Genomic DNA, 16,903 nt, shown 5'->3' with positions numbered 1-16,903 from the left:
AGGGGTAGTCAGTTCGGTCCTGGCTGGCAGGCAAGATAGGTGAGTGGTCTCCCTGGCTGGGTCTATCTAGCAGACCTCACTTTTCTGCCTCTCATTTGTGTCTTGGGTCCAAAAGGGTGAGAGCTGCTGCTTAAGGGCAATGGGAACGGAACGGAACGGAAGCTACAGAAACCACCAGGTGAGGGCCTCCCTGGTGGCACAGGGGCTTACGTTTCACCACTACGAAGCTATCAAGCTATCGGCACCCATGGCAGCACGAGTTCGATCCCCGGCCAGGGAGCTGACCCACATGGCTGCCTGGCACAGTGGACCTCTCCTGTCTCTCCTGCTGCTGCTGCTGCTGCTGCTGCTGCTGCTGCTGCTGCTGCTGCTGCTGCTGCTGTTGCTGCTGCTGCTGCTGCTGCTGCTGCTGCTGCTCCCCTCAGCAGCGTTGCACGGGCAGGAAGTTACGGTGCAGGATCTCTATGATTCGAGCAGACGGGTGAAGGAGGAGTCCTGGAGCCCTCGGTGGCTTTTCCAGGCTTTTATTGAATTTACCAGGTACACGGCAGGTAAGGGGAAGGGGGGGGAGGGGGGAAGGGTTGCACGCGGGCGGGAGGCTGGCTGGTCTCCCAGCCCCCAGCGAGTCTTCACTCTTTCTGGGCTGCTGTCCGGCCTTCTCTGGTGGCCTCTGCTCTTCCTTTCTTCTCTTTCGTTCCCTTAGTGTCCCCGTGACAACGCCCTTCTAAGCCCAGTCTCAGCCCAGGTGTACCCACTTATGTATGCCCCCACACCCTACTCCAGGTGCCAGCCATCAGGCATGCCTTCAGGGCCGCAGATCCATCATCAGTCCTAATGGCGGGAGGGCAGAAAAGCCTGACGCTTGTTCATTTACCCAACAAGCGTCTTTCAGTCAGTCAATCCTGCCCGTTCTGCTCCCCCACTCTCACCACCACCACCACCACCACCACCACCTCCTACACACACACACACACACACACACACACACACACACACACACACACCCCCACGCCCCTGCCCCGCCCCACCCCACCCCTCTGGCCTACACCCCAGCTCTTGTATGCGTAAATAAATAACACCAAATCTTTTTCCTAAAGATGCATACAAGAACTGGGGTACAAGCCAGAGATGCTGGGGGGGGGGGGGGGGGCGGCGGGTGAGAGGATTCACCAGAGACAGAGTGGGAAAAGAGAACAGGCAGATGGACTGAAATACACTGCTGAGGTGTAAGGGCAGGAATGGGCACAGGGCAGGTTTTCTGTGATCCCATGCAGACACGGTAAAGGAGGAGTCAGAGTCCTGGAGCCCTCGGTGACTTTTGCAGGCTTTTATTTGGATTTACCAGGTGCACCACGGCAGGCAAGGGTGCTGGGGGGCTGGGAGGCCTCCCAGCCCCCCAGGAAGTCTTTTTTTTTTTTTTTTTAAAGATTTATTTACTTTATTTTTATTTATACAAGCACTGGGTACAGTCAGAAGCACGGGAGGGTGAGAGAATTCACCAGAGCCAGAGCAGGGAGCAGAGCAGGCAGAAGGACCAAAGTACACTGCTGAGGGGAGCAGCGGGCGGCAGGAGAGGTCTGCGCGCCATGTGGGACCCTCCTCGGTGGCCGGGGAGCAGCCGGGGATCGAACTGGTGCCTCAGAGGCTGCGGGCAGCTTCGCAACCCAGCGCTCAACCGCTGCACCACCGGGGAGGCCCCCCCAGCAAGTCTTCACTCTATCTGGGCTCTCCGGCCTTCTCTCGGCTTCTGCTCTCGCGTGGTTCTGCTTCTGCTTCTCTGCTTCTCTTCGCTCGGCTTCTGCTGACGTCCCCGCGCCGCCGCCCCTGAAAGCCCAGTCTCAGCCCCGGGTGAATCCCATCTACATAGGCCCAGACCCTATTCCAGGTGCCCGCCATCAGGCATGCATTCGGGACCACAGGGCTCCGTCCTCTATCCTAATGGCGGGAGGGCAGAAAACCCTGATACTTCTTACCTTACCCTACATGAGGGGAGCAGCAGGCGAGTCAGCAGAGGTCTGCTGCGCCATGCGGGTCACCTCCCTGGCCGGCCGGGAAATGGAACTCATGCTGCAGTGGCTGCGCACAGCTTCATAGGTTGCGTCTTAAGCCCTTGCTCCACCAGGGAGACCCCAAATAACAACAAATCTTAAAGAAAAAAGAAACTGCCAGGCAGGTGAAACCTCTCAGAGGGATTCTTCTTTTACAATTTTCCACAAACTGGGTGTCGCGCCGGTGGAGCTCACTTCGGACTCCTCCAGGTGGCGCCTAGCATCCTGCCACCTGTCCCCATCCTTTTTTACAGGAATCCTGTGTGAGCACATGGGTTTCCTACCCCGCCCACCAAATTAGGGGCGGGGGTGGGGGGGGGGGGGCTCTGACCTGTCCTTGGGGAGACTGGGTTGGGGGGAACTCTGTGCCCATGACACCCAGTGTAAGGAAAATGAGTAAATCAGGCTACTTTTCGCCTTCCACACAACAGACAGCCTGTACGTTGCAACGCTATGTTTTCCAACATTTGGGCATCTAGCAAGCAACAGGTTTGCAACAAAGTATCGGCTGTGCGGCTATGGGCTCTTCACGGTGTGAAGGGGGCTTGGGCAGTGGAAGCGCTGTTCTGCCTCTCTCAGCATGGGAGTCCCTCTGGCTCTGCCTGCCCACCTGCCTGTAGGGCCCCCCACCCCCACCCCCGTCTCAGCATGAAAGGAAGGAATGCAAAAATATGCCAGAGGCGCCACAATTCCTTCCTCTGCGAGAACTGACAATGAACCTAGCCGGCCTGCAATGTTTGCAGGACACCCAGCCTTTCCCGGGGGAAGCGGGTGGGCTCAGGCCAGGGAGCAGAGATGGAGAGCACTCTCTAGAAGAGCATGGGAAGGCGAGTGGTGATTACCGAAAGAAGACCTGCCACCAGGGCAGAGTGCCAAAGAGCGGACACTTTGGTTTTTTTTTTTTTTTTTTCTGTTGTTTCACGGTTGAAGAGAATTGCACAGATCGCCGGCCCTCGCCCGACGCCGCTGCCGCCTGGCCTGCGGAAGCCGAGGACCATACACCCTCCCCCCACCCCCACCCACCCAGCGAGGGGGACTCGAGGGGGGGGGTGGGGGGGGGGTTGGCACTGGAGCCGGGGAGGGCGGTGGCCTGGGAGGAGACGCCAGCTCAGGCCTACCTAGGTCAAACCTCCGCCTTTCTCCGGAGGCGAGGGAGGAGCGCGCTCTACATTTGAATGGGAAACGCTCCCCCCCCCCCCCCCCGTGGGGCCCACACCTCCCCGTTCGTCCCCCTCCCCCAGAGAGTCTACTGTTCCTCCTAAAGTGCTGGGGGCTTGGGGGTGTGTTCCTCAGTCAGGCACAACGTTGGGCTTTGCTGCCACGCAATCTGCATTTTCACAGGACCACCCCCTCCCCCACGCCAAGTGAATCCTCTCTCTGTCCATTCCTTTGAGTAGCAAGGCTCTAGGGATCTAGTAGCAAGGTTAACATGGGTGAGTATTCCTCTCCGGCGCCTCTCCCCGCCCCGCCCCGCCCCTCCCTCAATCTTGCATGATAGGTTTCATCCGCAGCCGTTTTAATGAACGTGATTATCTTCAGGAATTAGGACCTGGCGATGAGAGAACGACAACAAAAAACCTTTAAGGTAGCGAAGTGAAAAAAATCGCAAAAATGCAAGGGAGTTTGGGACTCCCTGGTGGCGCAAGGGGTTAAGCACCACACCATGAAGCAGTCCACAGCCTCTGCAGCACAAGTTCTCCATCCCCCGGCTGGCCAGGGAGCAACCCACATGGCGAGGCAGACCTCTCCTCCTGTCTTGCCCCCTGCTCCCCCCGCGCCCCCCCAACAGCAGTGTGTTTCAGTCCGTCTGCCTGTTCTGCTCCCCACTCTGTCTCCGGTGAACCCTCTCACCTTCCCCTCCGCCCCCCATCTCTGGCCCGTACCCCAGCTCTTGTATGCATAAATCAATCAACGAATTAATAAATCTTAAAAAAAAAATCCAAGCGAGTTTATTTTAAAGACGGAGATGCATTTATTCAACGACTCAGGAACTATGGGCACCTGACCGGTGGAAAGGGGGTTAGTTCTGCCTCTCTCAGAGTTGGAGTCTCTCTTGCTCTGCCCGCCCGCCCGCCCGCCCGCACGCCCGCACGCCTGTCTCAGCATTGAAGGACTGCAAAAATATGCCGAGAGTTCCACGATTCTCCTGTCCTCTGCGAGAAATGACAGTGACTCTACTGGGTCTGGGATGCATGACAGACGTCAAGGTCATGAAAGAGGGAATTATCTCAGGCTGAGGTCACCTGCCTATGGGGGTGGGGGGGGGAGGTCTGGAGGCCGGCGGCGACCCCATCTTCCTTCCTTTGGGAAATTGGAAAAGATGAGCCCATTGTTGCGGGGGTAGGAGAAAATAACATCCTGGTTCCATTTGGAAACACATTGGTGGGGGGGTCGGGTGCTGCAGCTTCTGAGTCAGCAGAGGGGTTGAAGGCCAAGTTAGTGAAAGGTTCGGCAGGGAAAGACGAGGAGGAGGAGGAGGACGGCGAGATTTATCAGCAGCATTCTCGTCCTTAGGTGGGCTTCCTACCAGATGCTTCTTCGCCCTAGCAACTCTGGTCCCTGCCAGACCTTTCAGTTAGGTTTGGTAAGAAGTCTTGCTGGTCCTCACACAGCGCCTCCATGCGGGGTCTGTAGTTTTTGTTTGTTTGTTTTTCTTTTTTAAAAGATTTATTTATTTATTTATTTATGCATACAAGAACTGGGGTACAGGCCAGAGGCATGGGAGGTGAGAGGATTCACAGGAGACAGAGTGGGGAACAGAACAGGCAGATTGATGGAAATACACTGCTGAAGGGAGCAGCGGGCAAGTCACGAGAGGTCTGCTGGGGATCGAACTCGGGCAGCAGTGGCGGTGGGTGGATAGCTTCATAGGTTCCTTCTTAAACCCTTGCGTGACCGGGGAGGCCCCGGAAGCCCTCTTTAAGAAGCACCCCCTTACTGGCAGATAGGCCAATTCCTCACTGACCCCTCTTTTGAATGACGTGAAAATAACTTCTAGAAGATCTTTATGCGGTCACAGCTTTTCGATTGACTCTTCATCCCTGAAATGGATCATCATGACTATTTCGTGGGGAACTTCCCCCCCCCATACATTTTTTATTTATTTTTTAATTTTTTATTTGTTTATACAAGCACTGGGTACAGTCAGAAGTGCGGGGGGGGGGGGGGGGGGTGAGAGAATTCACCAGAGCCAGAGGGCAGAGCAGAGCAGGCAGACTTGATACAGTTAACAAGTTTGTCCTTTCCCCATTTCTTGCAATTCCCCCTTATCTAGCATTAAGAGGACTAACAGCTTGTCTTTCCCATTTGTTGCAGCTCCCCCCTGCCCTTTGAGAAGAAAAACAAGCTGGCGCTCACCGGTTTCCGTGCAGACACCTTCCCCTTCCCTTAATGAATGAGTTGACACCCATGGGCCTCTGAAGACTCCTTCCCCATCTCTGTGCTGACACTTTCCCCCTCCCCTTGATGAAAACCAGCTGGTACCCATCCATCTCCGTGTTGAGCTGGCGCCCACCTGTCTCCGTGTGGACCTCTTCCTCCTCCCCTTCGCGAACCCCTGCCCCTCTCCCCCTAGTATAAATACCCCTGCCCACTGCCAAAGGGCAGGACGGCGGTCTTGTGGACATGAGTCTGCCGCCCTCCTCATTTGTCGACCAATAAAACCGCTTTCCTTTTCCTCAAACTCGGTTTCCTTTTATTGGCTGAGGGAAACTGAGGCCGGCATTCGGTAACAGACTGACGAAGTACACTGCTGAGGGGAGCAGCGGGCGGCAGGAGAGGTCTGCGCGCCATGCGGGACCCTCGCCCGCCCGGGGATCAAATCGGCCGGCGCTGCAGAAGCTGCGGGCAGCTTTGCAACCCAGCGCTCAACCGCTGCGACGCCGGGGAGGCCCCCCGGAAGTAGTTCTTAATCCCGTCACACAGACGCCTTCATCCATAAGCCTTTTGGACTAAAACCAGACTGATTCCATTATTCATTCCTTCTCTGGCTCTTCTTGTGGCTTTTCTTCGATCTTTCGGGAGACTTTGAGTGGCTCCTGCATCTGTGACTGCGATGATGACCTGGTGATTTGGAACGGGATCTGTGCCGTCTATCTCGGGTCCAACGGCGATGTCCTCTTGGACTTCTGCTCTGATGCCTTTCTTGGCGAGGGGAGGGTCTCCTCCTTTTGGGAGACCGACTCTGCCTTCTTGGAGACTGGCTCCTACTCCTCTTATAGCGCAGTGTGGGAGAGCGCCAGGGTCTGTCTACGTCTCGGTGGCTCCTGCGGCAGTGATCAGGTGATGGTTCCCATTGCTCAGCTTCCTCTAGTACATAGCGTTTCTGCAGCCGTGGGAGAACGATGTCACAGACTCTCTCACTGTGCAGCAGTTCATCAATAAACTCATCTACATGCATCAGTTCAAATTCTCCGTTGGGTTTCTGGATCTTGATTTTTCTGTAGTCATTATACAGAGGCTCCAAGTACTTGTAGCAGTCAGTTGCAGTGCCTGTCAGCCTCATGTAAAGTGCTCCCACCATGCGGACATACTTGAAGTCTTCATTTTTGATAAACTGTACAATGATGTCCTTCTCTGGTTGAATCTGAAGCATCTTCAAGGTCAAACATAGAAAGGGAGTTGGCTTTATGTTGCCACCATAGATGCCACCCACAAACCTTAACTCCATGGCTTTATCTACTGCAAGTTCAGCTGTAAGTCCAAAGCACTCTTCTTTCCAGTATTTGGACTCATAGATTCGCGTTCGAATGATCTTCTCCACCAGATATTGAGGGTTGGTGCCGTGGATGCTGTGCGCATCCTTCACTGTACAGTTCGCCATTTCAGAATGCCTTCAGTTCTATTTCCGTCGGGTCCTTTAATACGTCACATCCGGACTTTTGGGAAAAAAACGAAGAGAGAGAGGGAGAGATGGGAAAAAAATTAAACAGTTTAAGCGACCATCTCGAAACTGGAAACAAAGGGTGGTTATTTTTTTAAAAAGAAAGACAAGGAGTGGCGCCTGCAACATCACAAACGACCGGTATAGGCAGCCTGGCAGTTGGTGGGCTTGATGTTGGTTTGAAGAGGAGGTGTTGGGTGTTGGGGGGGGGGGGGGCCTGTGAGGAAAGTTTCCTCGGGCCTTCCCTTTCAGCGATAAGCGGTGAGGGTCCCCACCAGACAGAGGCCTTTTGGTTCTATCCCAAGGGGGCAGGTTCATGGTAAAAAAGGGAAGGGAAGTTAGGGATGCTCGCACAGACACAAGTGGCAGAGAGAGCTGCCCCTGTAAGGGACGGGTTTGTTTAAAAGAGAGGCCTGCCTAGTCACAGGTGGGCAGTATTGCTTGTGCTGCTTTGCCAAGAGTGGGAGGGAGGGAGGGAGGCAGGGAGGCAGGGAGGCATGAAGGGATCAGGCCGGTGAAGAGAAACACCTGCATAGTCAGCCGGTTGGCGGGTGGGTGGGTGGGTCGGTCGGTCGCAGGCAGGCGGGACAGGCAGGCAGTACAGCCACTGTGGCACCTTGCCAGTGCAGAGAAGGCACTGACAAAGAAGTCTTCATCGCCTCGCGGAGAGGTTCATTTCTTTGTGGGACTGTTAACTGCTGTGAAGTTCATTCTCTCTAGGGCTGGCTGGCACCTAAGCATTTTTCCCTCTATATGAGGCCGGGTCGATGGGGAAGGGCCGGGGTGATTGTTTAACAATGGCTCTCTCCATCTCCCTGTCCCCACCTGGTCTGTGCTTCCCCTCCCCATTGTTTGACGACAATGTGACAATGTCTTCTGGGCCTTGTGATGCCTCTGAGACATAGGGCAAGTTAGGGTCATTAGGCAGTTTTGCAGGAGGGGACCTCTGAAGAGTTTAGGAAGGCTTCAGAGATAAGGACAACTAGAGGAATGTACCTAATTCCACTGGGAACAATAAACATCCCAGGACCAAGGACAACATTGTGAACGCTGGCTTTGGTTTCCCCCAGGTGATAAAGGGAGGTGGAGTTTGGGGAAATGGAGAGTGGTTTAATTTATGGACAAATTAGGAGGGCAGCAGACTCATGTCTGGAAGACCACCGTCCTCCCCTTTGTCAGAGTGCAGGGATATTTATGCAAGGGGGAGGATGAGAAGGGGTCAGCACTGAGACTGGTGGGCACCAGCCTGTTTTTCTTCAATAGCTGATGTTGAACTTTCTCTTCCCTAAAATGCAGGGGTGCTCATCTGGGAGGCTGGGCCATAAAGATAAATCTATCAAACAAGGGGGAAGATGCAACAAATGGGGAGGGACACACCTGTTAGATAAGGAAGGTAAAGATCCCCCGCTCAGTAGCAGGTTAAGTGAGAAAGCCTAGAGCTAACCAATCACAAAGACACTGGTGGAGCTTTAGAATAATGAGGGAAAGAAGGTATATATTCCCTGAGACACGACTCCACTTTGGCTTCCTTGCCCCTCCCTGGCCTGGTTTCATGGCCTGGGAGTCCTACTTCATTTCTGTTCTTTTTCTCCTCAAAAAAATTTTTCTTTCTCTAAACAAACCTGCCTCTTCTCGCTTGCTTGCCTGAGCGTCTGCGAAGGTCCTGCTGCGGCTTCATGACACACCAACCCGTGGTGGTCTGGTGGCTGGGACTTGGCGCTGCACCTGCAGCCTGGGATCTGTTCCTGGCTGGGAGACTAGGCCTGACAATTCCAGTATCACCTCCTTCCCCAAACTTTCTAGTCTTATCCTCCATGATCATGGCTTGGGGTTCGACTTCAGCTGAGCCACAAATACAGTATCTCGGCTTTAAAAATAACACCAGTATCCCTGCCTCAGAATATATCTTTAAAATCTCACGGGGATCTGGAAGAGGCAGCGCATCGAATCTGTAAATGGCATTAGGGGATGTGGCCATTTTATTTATTTTTTTAATATTCATTTATGCATACAAGAACTGGGGTACAGGCCAGAAAGGTGGGGGTGGGGGTAGGGGTGGTGATAGGATTCACCAGAGACAGAGTGGGGAACAGAGCAGGCAGATGGACTGAAGTACACTGCTGAGGGGAGCAGCGGGCGAGACAGGAGAGGTCTGCTGCGCCATGTGGGTAGCTCCTTGGCCGGGGATCGAACTCGTGCTGCAGTGGCTGTGGATTGCTTCATAGGTTGCGTCTTAACCCCTTGCGCCACCATGGAGGCCCGATGTGGCCGTTTTAACGTGAGTCTTTTAGTATTCAGCGCGTGTCTATATGTGTGTGCGTGTGCGTGTGTGTGTGTGTCTGTCCTGTCTGTCTCTCTCTCTCCTCTTTGGAGCTTTTTTTTTTTTTTTTTTTTTTTTTTTGTGGGACCCTCGCCAGTGGCCAGGGAATCACTGCAGAGGCTTTAGGCAGCCTCAAGCAACCCAGCGCTCAACCGCTGCGCCACCAGGGGAGGCCCCTCTTTGGAGCTTGATGAGTCACTCCACCGAAATCCCAGGAGGCTTACTTCCTGGCGGTTGAAACAGATGGTGTCATGGAACAAGGACCCCTCCCCCCCAAACACACACACACACACACACACACACACACACACACACACACACACACACACACACACGTGCGCGCGCACTCTAAATCCCATCGTGAGTCTAAGCGACTCCAGGCCAGCCAGCCAGCCATCCACCCAAACCCACCCAACCCCGCCCAACCTCCTGGCATAAACCAAAGGCACTTTTATTGCGAGGAATGTTCTGAGGGCTTTCAGGTTTCCTCCCAGCAGATGGGCTCTGCTGGTTTATTTATGTAACTGTTTATGATGCGCTTCACCAAGACTGCACTGATCCCACAAGATTATCATCCAGCTGGGCAAAGCGGGAAATCAGGACGGCTCTTGGATAGATGAAAACACACCCTAAGGGCATGTGCATGATCATGAGCCTGATAGCCAGGTGGTGGTGGCGGCGGCGGCGGCGGCGGCGGCGGCGGCGGCAGCCGCGATGGGGGAGGGGGGCTCCAATCCGGATCTCTCGCAGTCTCTCGGGATTAAATTTATTTATTTACACATACAAGAGCTGGGGTGCAGGCAAGAGGTGTGTGTGTGGGCGGGGGGGCGTGGGTGGTGGTGAAGGAATTCACCAGAAAAGAGTGAAGAACAGAAAAGGAGGACTAATTGAAATACACTGCTAAGGGAAGCAGCGGGTGAGATGGGAGATTGCTCTGTTTTGCATTTCCGGAAATTCTTGCTAGCCCCTATTGATGGCCAGGTTCCCATGGCAACCCCATTGGTTCCCCTGCCCCCTCTTCTTAAGCTAATTTGCATCTCCCAGCGTTGTTTAGCTGAGCTAGGTGCCCAGACCAAGTCTTCCCTTAATGAAATGATATAAAACACTCCCCACACCCCCGCACCCCCAGCTCTGCCTCCCACATTGGGTGCCACCAAGGAAACCCTCAATAACCATGTGTTTTCGAACTGGGGTACAGGCGAGAGGTGTGGGGTGGGGGGTGAGAGGGCCCACCAGAAACAGAGTGGGAAACAAAACAACAGATGTAGTGAAATACATTGCCGAGGGAAGCAGCATGTGAGACAAGGAGAGGTCTGCTGCACCATGTGGGTAGCATCTGGCCTGTACCCTTACCCTGGTTCTTGTATAAACAAAAACAAACAAACAAACAAACAAACAAACAAATAAATAAATAAATAAGCCTTTAAAAATAATATAAGAATAATTTGGTTTACATAGATTGATAAATGTGTGTGTGCGCGCGCGCATGCGTGCGTATCTATCTGTCTATCTAGCTGTCTGTCTATAGATATATCTAGATAGATAGATAGATAGATAGATAGATAGATAGATAGATAGATAGATAGATAGATAGATATATAAAGGATATATCTTCACTTGTGTATTTAGAGTCTAACCTCGCTTCTCCCCAAAGGTTGTAAGGTCATCTCGCTGTCAAATTGATGCTCTCCCCGTCTGAGAACCACTCTGTTGGTTTTGCAGTGATTTGTTACATCTTTGCATTTGTCTGTTTACGGTTGGTTGCACATATGAGAGAAAACATTTGATTATTTTCTTTTGCCTTCTGACTAAACTCACCGTCAGCCCTACAAATTCCTTCCATGTTGTTCCAAAGAGTATAAGATCATTTTTTCTTCTATCTGAGCAGGATTTCATTGACCATGTATTGTATATATATCACAAGTCTCTGTCCACTCGTGTGTTGTGGGGGTATTTGGAATGACTCTGTCTTGGTTATGTTGAATGGTGTGCAAAGAACATACACTCGTGTACCTGTGATTTCATGGGGACCCAAAGTTGACATGTAGGCACATTGAGGTGCGAGAGTCATTTATGTCGTTCACACCTTTCTTCATGGCAAGTTCATGTACAGCACTGTCTTTGTGAGAGAAAATCCCATAGTTATGAGGACTATTTTTGGTATTTGGGAGATGAGATGGATGATTGTCATGGTTGTGATATCACAGAGATTGCCCAGAAACATACAAAATGAAACTATTCTGAGTGAGTGTCAAATTAAGTACATGTTCTCTTCCGTTGGTGTTTGTTCCTTCTTTTCTAAAGCTTTCAGTCCTAAATATTTGGAAGAAATTTCCCCTGTGATTCCTTTTTTTAAAAAACTGATTATTGGCCCTCCCCTGGTGGCGCGGCGGTTGAGCGCTGGGCTGTGAAGCTGCCCGCAGCTTCTGCAGCACCGGTTCGATCCCCGGCTGCCGGGCGAGGGCCCCACATGGCGGGCGCGCAGACCTCTCCTGCAGCGCCCGCTGCTCCCCTCAGCAGTGTATTCCTTGGTCGGTCTGCCTGTTCTGTACCCCGCTCTGGCTCTGGTGAATTCTCTTACCCTCCCGCGCTTCTGACTGTACCCAGTGCTTGTATAAATAAATAAATCTTAAAAATAAATAAGTCGGACCTCCCCGGTGGCGCAGCGGTTGAGCGCTGGGTTGCGAAGCTGCCCACAGCCTCTGCAGCACCGGTTCGATCCCCGGCCACCAGGTGAAGGGCCCACATGGCGCGCAGACCTCTGCTGCAGCGCCCGCTATTACCCTCAGCAGTGTACTTCGTCATTCTGCTTGTTCTGTTCCCTGCTCTGGCTCTGGTGAATTCTCTCACCCTCCCGCGCTTCTGACTGTGCCCAGTGCTTGTATAAATAAATAAATAAATAAATAAATAAATAAATAAATAAACAAACAAACAAATAACCAACCAAACAAATAAATAAATAAATACATCTTTTTTTTAAAAAAAAAACACAACAACATATTATTTATGCATACAGGAACTGGGGTACAGGCCAGAGGTGTGGGGGGTGAGAGGGTCCACCAGAAACAAGAGTGGGAAACAAAAACAACAGATATACTGAAATACATTGCCGAGGGAAGCAGCATGTGAGACAAGGAGAGGTCTGCTGCACCATGTGGGTAGCTCCCTGGCTGGGGGGATCCAACTCGTGCTGCAGCAGCTGCGGACAGCTTCATAGGTGTCGTCTGATACCCTTATGCCACCAGCGAGGTCTCCCCGTGCCCGTGATTCTTTTCTTTTCTTTTCTTTTCTTTTCTTTTTTTTTTTTTTTTTAAAGATTTATTTTTATACAAGAACCAGGGTACAGGCCAGAGGTGTGGAGGGTGAGAGGGTTCCCCCAGAGACAGAGCGGTGGGGGGAGTGGGGGGGGAAGAGAACAGGCAGGTGGACTGAAATACACCGCTGAGGGGAGCAGCGGGCAAGTCACGAGAGAGGTCTGCTGCGCCCTGTGGGTTGCTCCCCAGCTGGATCGAACTCGTGCTGCAGTGGCTGCGGATAGTTTCGTAGTAGGTTGTGCCTTAACCCCTTGTGCCACCAGGGAGGCCCAATAACCATGGGTTTTCTTCACCGCCCGTGGCCCTGGCAGGAGCACCTGTTAGCTCGTGCGGTGTGTGCCTGTGCGTCAAATGTCAATTAGAGGACCTTTGAGGAGGATCTTCCCATAGAGTTAGCCTCTGGAAAACATTTCGCCCTTTGGTGAAGTGCTTCTTCGTCCTCTTCCCTCCTCTCCCTTCCCCTCCCCTTTCCTCTCTTTCCCCCCCCCCCCCCCCACCGCACCCTCCAGCTTCTTTGCCCTTTTCACCACGTCTCTTTCTTGCCCAAGGCTGGGTGGGGGCATCCAGGGCTGTCATGCTGTTTGTGGATTTTGTGGCGGTGGTCTATCGACGAGGAGACCGGTCTTTATACACAGCTCCCTTAGATTGATAGCATCGGTTTTCAGCAGGACACAACCATTTGCTGCCAAGTTCCTAGACAAGGGTGGGGGTGGGGGTGGGGCCCGCGGTGGGCAAAGGGGGAAAGAATCAGGCATTTGGGGGATGGCCTTGGAGAGAAAGAGACCAGCTTGGCCGGCTGCCCAACCTTGTTAAAAATGTAACTGTGGGGGCCTCCCCGGTTGCACAGCTGTTGAGCGCTGGGTTGCGAAGCTGCCCCGCGGCCTCTGCAGCGCCGGTTCAATCCCCAGCTGCTCCCCGGCCACCGGAGGAGGGTCCCACGTGGCGCGCAGACCTCTCCTGCTGTCCGCTGCTCCCCTCAGCAGTGTACTTCGGTCCTTCTGCCTGCTCTGCTCCCCGCTCTGGCTCTGGTGAATTCTCTCGCCCTCCCAAGCTTCTGACTGTACCCAGTGCTTGTATAAATGAATAAATAAATCTTTTTTTTTTTTTTTTTTTTTTTAAAATGTAACTGTGCACATCAGCAAATTAGCGAGCGCGCTCCACGGCGCTCCATCGAAAAAAATTGACACAATGGTGCTCACGTTGGAGACAGGTGAAATTGAAGACGAGATTGTATCATTGCCACCTCAAGAGAATGCGGGGGTGGGGTGTGAGGGGGTGGGGTGGGGGGGAGTAATTATGTCTACATCAGCTGAAACTTAGATGGAAAGCTCTCTAAGGAAAGATTTGTTCAGTGAGCCAACCTGCAGATGACAATGGCTTTGGATCACTCACTGCGCCAGGCCTCAGACCCTTTAGCAGGGAGCTTGGATGACGGTTGGCTTAGCCGGTTCCCTCTCAAGGAGGTCCGGGTTGCCCCGCGGTCGGTCGTTCCCTGCGTCCCTGGAAACTGCCTCCCGTGTCGGCCCTGCGGAGGTTCTCTTGTGTGTTACGTCTTCCCGGCTGCCAGGCCGCAGCTCGTGGCCGCTCTGGGGAGCCGGCCGGCGCTGGCCGCCCGGAGCGAACGGGGGGGGGAGGGGGGGGGACGGGGACGGTGGTGGCCGGGACGAGACCGGGCGTCCTTGCGGCCGGCGGTGAGCCCTCGGCGGCCTGAGATCAGGATCGGCCCCGCTGCTGTTCGCGCCGGTTGTCGGGCGCCACCTGGCGGCCGTTTTTATGTCAGCGGCTCTCCGCCGGAGCGCTCGAGCGATTGATGGGAGGAGATTTGGCCGCGTTACCCGAGGCGGAGTTCCGGGAGGCCGGCGGCAGGAGCCGGCTAGATCCGCTCGCATTTGGGAGTGCGGCAGTCTTGCTGGCGGCCGGGATTGCAGGTGCAGGTCTATAGTGGGGTGGCTGTCGCCGCGTCCTCGGGCGGGCTGGGGTGTCTGGGCCGCCCGGGCGGGTTGACCAGCCACCCACCGGTGACACGCGTCCCTTCCTACGTGGCACGTCCCACCCCACCGGGCCACCGCACCGCGCCATGCTAGCGAGCCGGGGCCTCCGCCGAGAGCAACGGAAGCGGGCGTCCCGCGGCCGGACGGCCGTTCCTTTGTGTCGCTCCGGAGGTAGGGGACGGGCCCGGTCGTGCAAGGTGGGTCGTATGGTGCGCCACGGGTCCGGCAGCGGCCGGGGTCCGGGGCCCGGAGGTCCGAGGGGACGTCGCCAAGTTCATTTTTCTCTTGCCAAGTTCCTTGCTTTTTCTCTAAGTCCCGGGCGGGGAACGGGGAGCCCGTGAGGAACGGTCCCGCCCTCGCCCGCCTGCCTCTCCCTCGTTCCTCCGTGAACGTTTATCTCCTTCGGGAGTTCCCGTGCTGACACCGGGGGGCCGGGTGTGCACGTGAGCCGGCGGCACCCCCCCCCCCCCGTCGGGCCCTGGTGTTCACCTGCGCCTGCGTGTTGAAGTCATAATCGGCAGCGAGAAGTAGAGCGGCCCCCCGCCCCACCCCTCCCGCCGCCAGTGCGAGCGACGCGGGACCCCGGACTGGTTACGCTCCTGAGGTTGACCAGATAACCCCAGGAGCTCCCGGATCGATGGTGTGGGGTTGTGGGCTGGCGGGGGTCCCCCTTCCCCCCTTCCACCAGCGCAGAGCAGCAGCAGCAGCAGCAGCCGCCGCCGCCGCCGCCGCCGCCGCCGCCGCCGCCGCCGCCGCCGCCGCCGCCGCCGCCGCCCGCCCGCCCGCCCCCCCAACCCCCGCCGATGGGGTCGTCGCCGGGGTTGATGACCGGGCCACCGTCCTCGGAGGGCCGCGGTGACCTGCAGCTCGGCCGCGTCTCTGGGCACCGTGATATCTTCGGCCCAAAATGTGTATTTTCTGTCACCAGGTAAGTGCTGACACGGTCTCCCTCGACCACTGTGACGAGGGAGCGGGGGTGGGGACCGGGGGCCGTCCCGTCCCCTGGGCTCCTCTCGCAGGGGGGGGAGTGGCTTTTGTGCCTGCCTGGGCTTTGACCATCTGGCGCCCTGGCCTCCCTGCTACCTTGCCCGGTTTCGGAGCTTGCCCGCTGGGGCCTGCGTGCCGGCCTTTTTGGAGTTCAGGGGGTGGTCCCCGGTCCGCGGTGCCACCTCCGGCCTCTGGTGCCCGAGGGCGGCGGCGGAAAGCGGTGTGTTGGCGGCGGGGGGGGCGTCTTCCATCCTCGCGTGCTCCTGCCGCCGCGGGCACTGCGGTGTGGTCTCGACGTTTTGGGGGACCCCCGCCCCGCCGGAGGCTCCCGTGCTGCGTGTCAGGCAAACTTCTCCGCTTGAGGGGGGTTCCCGCCGGGGACGGCCGCTGCCAACACCCCCTGCTGATCGATGTGGTGATGTCGTGCTCTCCTGGGCCGGGCCTAAGCCGCGCCAGACGAGGGACGGACGTTCATGGCGAATGGGACCGCTCTTCTCGCTCTGCCCGCGGGTCCCCGCGTCTCTCCCCCCCGCCTGCTTGGGCGGTGTGTGGGGAGCCGGGGGGTGCGGAATCCGGCCCCGATCCCGCGCTCCTTCCCCGCCTCGCCGCCTCGCGGTGTGGGCGCGGGGGCGGTGCGCGCGGGGTCACTGTTTTGACACAGCGTACCTGCTCGCTCTTGCCCCCCCCTCCTCGGGGTGGGGCGTGTGTTGTGAGGGCGGCCCCTCCCCTCCGCCGCGGTGGCGGGGGGCCGCTTCTCCCGCCTCGGCACGCGTCCGCTCGGTCGCGTCCCACCTTGGCCGTCTTGCGGTGCTCCTGGAGCGCTCCGGGTTGTCCTTATCAGGTGCAGGAGGCCGAGTGGCGACGTCGGCCCGGCTCCCGGCGTTGTGCCCCCTCTCCCCTCGGGGTCGCCCGCTCTCGGTGCCTCTTTGGAGGCGCCTGTTTGCTTTTCTTTTGGGGGTCGAGCTCGGTTTATAGAAGCGAGGGGCCGGCACGACCGCCTCCCTGCTTAGTTTGTTGTAGGGGGGCGGTGGCCTTGTCGCCCCCGGCTGGCGCGCTGTCGCCGGGGTGTCCCCGATTGGCTTGGCGAGCGCGCGTCCTGTGCCCTTGCCCTTCCCCGCCTTGGGGGGGGGGCCTGCACGTGGGCGTGTGAGCGATCGTGGCGGGCCGTTGTGCGCGCCGCCTCCTCCTACTTTGGAGGGGCCTAGGCGGTGCTGGGATTTTGGGGGGCTCTTTGTGAGCCTCTCTCCCGGGACTGGCCACGGACCCGGCCGCGAACGCTCAAGTTGCCTTTTGTGCCTTGGCCATACCGCAGACCCCCCCACCGTGCCCCCCCACCACACCGCGGGGGTGGTACGTGTGGT

The 16,903-nt window shown here is 56.2% G+C and overlaps 1 protein-coding gene across 1 annotated transcript; it reads right to left on the bottom strand.

Moving 5' to 3' along the window:
- Window positions 1-1,325: 1,325 nt before the first annotated feature.
- LOC311187976 (pre-mRNA-splicing factor 38A-like) lies at window positions 1,326-10,871 on the bottom strand. Its single transcript, XM_084259754.1, has one exon. It carries the CDS (start codon window positions 6,868-6,870, stop codon window positions 6,019-6,021), a length of 852 nt encoding a protein of 283 aa, XP_084115880.1. The 5' UTR covers window positions 6,871-10,871; the 3' UTR covers window positions 1,326-6,018.
- Window positions 10,872-16,903: the final 6,032 nt, after the last annotated feature.

The sequence above is a fragment of the Talpa europaea genome (genome assembly GCF_964194135.1).
Source record: "Talpa europaea genome assembly, contig: HAP1_SCAFFOLD_92, whole genome shotgun sequence".
Lineage (NCBI taxonomy): Eukaryota > Metazoa > Chordata > Mammalia > Eulipotyphla > Talpidae > Talpa > Talpa europaea.
The sequence above is the reverse complement of the archived record's forward strand: the minus strand, read 5'-3'. Positions and strand labels throughout refer to the sequence as shown.